The 6,000-nt window shown below is 40.9% G+C and overlaps 1 protein-coding gene across 15 annotated transcripts in view; it reads left to right on the top strand.

Moving 5' to 3' along the window:
* CADPS (calcium dependent secretion activator) overlaps positions 1-6,000 on the top strand; it is a 464,832-nt gene that overhangs the window by 296,335 nt on the left and 162,497 nt on the right. For all 15 annotated transcript variants that reach the window (XM_032411665.1, XM_032411674.1, XM_032411675.1 and 12 more), the window contains exon 9: positions 1,048-1,114. In XM_032411665.1, the coding sequence (XP_032267556.1) occupies positions 1,048-1,114 (67 nt within the window). The remainder of the gene's footprint in view (positions 1-1,047; positions 1,115-6,000) is intronic.

Below are 6,000 nucleotides of genomic sequence, written 5' to 3'. Positions count from 1 at the left end.
ATATATATATATATATATCTCAACTGCACTTGGTAATTAAGGAAAAAGGATGAAGAAACAGAGGGACCCAGGTTGACTCCTGGGTTTCTGGCTTAAAGGTCTGAGCAGATTTTGGCCACCAGCCAGTTCTAAGAGCCCCTGAAATTTGTCAAACAGTATAAATTTTAATTAGGTGCATTCTTCTTTATGTTCCAAAGCAGAAATTCTGATTCCAGGTGAAGTGAGGATTTGGATGTTGTCCAGTTGGTTTTTATAGCAGATAAAGCCAGTTTTGGAACTCAAGTATTTGAATGTTTTTGAGGATGACCAGATCTCTCCTCACTTGGTCCAGTAGAGCCTGAAGACCTCACTTCCTTGATCAACGCCAGTGGGCGGGCAGCAATCCACAAGGCCGATGGAGTAATTCATGAATGAAGTAACACTGCTCATAAAATCTCCAGATAGCTTAGGGTTGTGCCTCTGTGGTTCTTAATTCTCCTTTTATTTCATTTGTCTGTATCAAGATTAATTTCCATCAACATAGGAGCATTTGGAAAAGGGGGAGAGGTATAGGGAGGACTTTCTATGTTGACTCCAAACTTCCTCCCTATAATATACCTGCATTTGACAGAATTACAGAAAAAGAAAGTCCCTGGGGGAAGGGGATGGAGGGGGATTCCTGACTGAGACTTGAAAGAGGCAAAGGAGTAATAGTTGTAGGATTTAGCATTCTTTTTCCTCCCTGTGCAGCACCTGGCAGGAGTTTCCGGATCTAATAGACTTTTAGCACATACAAAAATTAAGTCACAATGTAACATTTTCCAAGGTGCTTTCTGGAATCAATCAAGGAATCTAAGTCAAGTGTGATGAGGGGCCACAATTCCTTCTATAAATGGAAGTGAAACTTGTGGGCTGTTCCTTCTCAATCACACAGGTTCCAAATCTGCTTTCTGTTTCTGAGCTGCATGCATTTCCTTGTTTATGAGTACCAAGCTTCATGGTCAAATGAATTAAACAGTGCAGTCACTCAAGCATTAATGCAACTCTGGTCTTTTTCCTTTTCCTTAGGTATTTATGGGCCATCGGTAAGAATGTCTGGAAGAGATGGAAGAAAAGGTTTTTTGTACTGGTCCAGGTAACTCTTCAACTCTGTCCATCTAAGAGCCATCAGTATTAAAGATTTGATAGGAGTAATTAATGTTTTTTATCTGAGGTATAACTTACCTAAAGCACACACTGCTCAAGCATTTGGCTTAGTGAATTTTTATACATGTATAAGCATGTAACTAACCACCATGCAGAGGGATGTAGAACATTTCTGGTCCCCACAGCACTCCCTTGTGCTCCTTTTCCCTATTTCTATATCACTTAAATTTTTCAAAATTAATGGCTCATTCTTTTAAAAGTCTAAGAATACAGGAGCACATAAGATAAGTAGAAGTGGGCTGCTGCACTGCGGGGTTGGAGGTCCCCAGGGAGGAAGCAAGCACGTGCCCAGTTAGAGCACTAGGAACACTGACACTGCTTTAGAAGAACTTGCTATTTCTAAAAGTACTAAGATACTCATTATGAGAAAAGTCAGAATTTACTTAGACTTTTGACATCTATTTTACTGTGTAGTATTTTGATATTGAATTCCCTGTGGGGGCGCTCTCCACTCTTATTGATGCATGGGGCTTCCAGAAGTCTTAACTAACCTCCTATAACTATGTTTAACAGTCTGGAATGCATCTTTCCAGATAGACTCTTTTTTTTACTGTATAATTAAACTCTTTGTGTTGTCCTGCAGCTCACTTTTTGTTTTGTTTTGTTTTTTTTAACATAAATCACTGTAGACACTTTTCCATGATTGCATATATAGCTCTGGCTCAACTACCTGTAGAATTTTCCTTTCTGAAGACTTATGGGCTTCCCCAGTTGGGACTATTATTAACCATGCAGCAAGGAACATCTATCTATATATAGATACAGAGGGAGGTGCAGATACTCGTATTAATAATACATGAGTAATATATAAATAGTACCTTTGCTATCTTGTCTATTTAAGAAAAAATTTCCAGAAATAGTGATATTTGTCCTTGAGAATCTCCCCTGACTTTCTAAAATTTGGTTCATTTGCTTCTTGTACCAGGATTTTTCCATTTACAAGGAAATTTGCCATTGCCCCTTTTCAATTTCCAAGTTCCACCAAAGCATATAGAAAATTAATATATGCTGTATTCTGGAAGATGCCACAAAGTGAGTCAACTTGTAGTTTAGTGACTAAAGGTGTTCATTGGGTTACTGCGTTAACTATAAGCACTGACTGGTATTTAGGGCAATTCCAATTCTAAAACCTCACTATAAAGCAACTGCTTCTTAGGTCTAATGGCCTTAAAAGTTCTACCAACTCTAACCTTCTAAAACTAGACTTTCTGTAGATCTAGTCAAGTTTCTGCTGTGCCACTAAGGAAAAATGCATCTCTCTGGCTATAAGCAAGAGGTCATCTTTGCTTTCATGATTGCTATGGGGTACAACAAAGCCTTAGAATAAATGAGCCTGAGGAAAACTTTGGAATTTTGCCCAACCCCCCAAATAATCCATGGGTAGGCAAAGGAGGACATTTCATCCTGAGATACATTTTCTCAAACTATCAACTGACCAACATTTATTGAGCCCCTGCTTTGTGTAGCGCACATTGGTAGGTCATAGAGAAGAACTATGAGGCCTGGTCTCTCACTTCCAGAAGGGTGTCTGTTAAGAGTGCTTTATGTATGCAAACAGCAGAAACAGACCCAAGCTAATTAAGGTATTAATAATAATGTATTAGAAGGCTCTTGAGATGGTTTATAGGATTGTTGAAAAAGCTGAATGGCCCATCCTTACTACAGGACTCAGAGTAGGTTCCAGAAATCCAGGCGGAGGGAACCATGGCCAGTCATCGATGTGGTCAGAAGACAAGATTGGCTCTGACCATTTTCTATCCTTGCATCTCCACTTGAGGGCCAAATATGAGGGAGAGATTGGTTCAGCTTGGGTCACACACCCAGCTTTTAGCAGGGGCAGGCCAAGGCACTTTGACTCACAGTCCCACTGGGCTGTCTCCAGTGCAAAATCAGGATGCCATTACCAGAAAGAGAAATGGATCCTGGACGGGCAAAAACAGCTGATGTCCCCTCTAAAGAGAGCGTGTTATAAACAGACAAAAATGCATTAAAGGAGGCAGGGCAAGATTATGCAAGGTTCTCCCCCTTCAGTGCTTCTCCCTGGGCACAGCAGCCTGTCTTGGAATCCCCTGTGAGCTGGCCTGGCCTCCCAGGCAGCACTGGAGCATGCTCTGTAGCATGCACAAACCACACAGAAGCAGCACGTCTACCCGAGTGACTTACTGAATGTTTATTCCTCTCTACTCGGATGTTAGGTCTTGGGAGGTGTTTTTATAAAGAGTTTGCAACACATAATTTCCAACACGGTTATGAATTTCATTGGATTTAATACAAGGAAAATAGTTTGAAAAACCTAAGAGGAAGAGAACACATCCAACACCAGTCTCCTCAAAATCATCTCCCCTCCCACCCCCAGGTCTCCCCTCCACCACACACACAGACAAGCACACAGAGTCTATAATTTTGGCTGTCATGCAGTGCTATTAAAATTCTCCCTAAGTGAGATTTCCTTTTAGTGCTACTACCTTGGAGGAACCAACAGATAGATTGTAAATGGACTTCCTACTAGCCCGGGAAAAAGGACATCCTCAGAGGGATTTTGAACCCAAGCAGCGATTCCCATTTTTAAGGACTGGGGCTAACATCATTATGGCTGGAGGCTGCCCACCCCTCCAGGCGTGGAAAGAATGAGGCAGTTGCAGGGTGTTTCTGTGCTGGAGACTTAAGTGTTCCTATGCAATGAGATGGTGTTCTCCAAGTATGGGCCTGAACCACCTTACTGGGTGCTATTTAAAATCTACATCCCAGGACACCATCCAGAAGATTCTGATGCAGTAGGTCTGGCATGAGGCCAAGGAATCTGTATGTTTTACAAGTACACCAGGAGATACTGATGCAGGTTTGTCCAGAGACTACCTTTGGAGAAACATTGCCTCAGTGGTCATTGTCCTTTTTAAAGGGAAGGCTCCAACCCCTTTAGACTACACCCTCTCAGAGTTTATGCCCTCCATGGAGCCGAGCATCAGAGTAGCTACACAAATGATGATATGCAGATGAAATGACAAAGCTTCCTCAGTGATGTTCCTTTACATTCTAGTAAATGTCCCCAAATCATGGCTGCAAACTCTAACCCAGAGATTAAAAGGAAATTAAGAGCACTCCAAATCAAGAAATTGCTGGTAAATTCATTCTAAACCCTAGATGCCATGGTAAGGACTAAACACATTGATTACCATTGTTAGGAACTCTAACCAAACCAATGCTAATGATGAAGGTGCCAGTTCCATAGAGTTCTAACTAGAGCTCCCCACCTTGGGTGTATAGGGGAGGAATGAAAGCAGCCAACTCATCACCCAGACCAGGCTAGAAAGTCTCATCGCTATGATCTTTTTATTTTAAAAATATTTGTACTCAATAAAATAAATTGAATTTAAAAATAAAATATTTTTACTCTATGCCTAGAAGACTTCTGGTTAAAATCAGTTTTTGATTGGTCATCATCCAAAGTATTTCTGAGCCTTTTTTCCCCCTTTTAGAACCATACAAACCATAATATTCTGTGTCTCTTCTGATAATGCTAACAATTGCTTATATTTATATGGTCTCTTAGACTTTACAAAGTGTTCATCAAGTTGGTCTTTACAACCTTTCTACACTGCAGTGAGGATAAGTCTTATCCCATTTCATATTTGAGGAAAGTGAGGCTCAGAGTGGCTAAGTGACTTGCCCATGGTCAACAGCTAATAGGCAGCCAAGGTGAAACCTAATGCACGTCTTCTGACTCCAAAGGCTTTCCGTGATTCCAAGCACTCAGGTGGAACAGGTCCCCAAAGAGATTTATGCATATACAATGTTCTAGAGCTCAATTACCTTGTATCAGATAGAACCAATATCCTAAATCCATATCCTATTGCTGATTCTCTACAGATAATGTAAAGACTAAAAACTCTGACTGCTTCAGCTTTCAGAAAAATCACTAAATCTGAATAAAATATTGTCAGATAATGTAAAATGCCTTGGAATATAGCAGTTGTCACCCAGGAAACCATATTAAAATAACTTAACCCCCCCAAATGAATTGTAAAACATATAAGTAGTTGAGTGATTTATAACTCTCTGAATGAATGTCTATTTTTCCCACCCAAAATTACATTGCCTTAAAGGGCATTTCTATTTATATTCTGGTTGCAAATGACAACAATCAACCCAACTAGCATACGTTATAAAAAGGGAAGAACTGTATTGGTTAGTTAATTAAATTAGCAGTTGAATAAAGAGTTTTCTGGCATGGGTAGGTCCAGGTCTCAAACACAGCCATCAAGGCTTTGACTCTCGATCAATACCATCTCTCTCTCTTTTTTTTTAATTTTATTATGTTAATCACCATACATTACATCATTAGTTTTTGATGTAGTGTTCCATGATTCATTGTTTGCATATAACACTCAGTGCTCCATTCAATACATGCCCCCCTTAATACCCATCACCAGGCCAACCCATCCCCCCCTCCCCTCTAGAACCCTCAGTTTGTTTCTCAGAGTCCATAGTCTCTCATGGTTCATCTCCCCCTCCGATTTTTGACCATGCTCTCCGATGAGCTGGCACCACCCTCAAGCAACATCTCTCCATGCAGCAGAATAAGGTGGGTCAAGATTTATAGCAGTTTAGCAGTCCCAGAGGAAAGAAAGCTTTTCATTCTCTGTAGTTTGAGCTCATCCCCTAATTGATCTTTCGTTGGCCCAGTGTGGTCATGTGCCCATCCCTGCACCAATCACTGCTGCCAAGGAGATGTGATGCTGATTGGCTAGGCCTGGGCCACATGTCCCACCCACCCTACCTCCCCACTGAGGCTCAATTAGCCCTAAACAAACTATA

The sequence above is a fragment of the Phoca vitulina genome, unplaced genomic scaffold (assembly GCF_004348235.1).
Source record: "Phoca vitulina isolate PV1807 unplaced genomic scaffold, GSC_HSeal_1.0 scaffold13, whole genome shotgun sequence".
In the NCBI taxonomy this organism is placed as follows: domain Eukaryota; kingdom Metazoa; phylum Chordata; class Mammalia; order Carnivora; family Phocidae; genus Phoca; species Phoca vitulina.
This window is presented reverse-complemented; position numbering and strand designations above follow the sequence as displayed.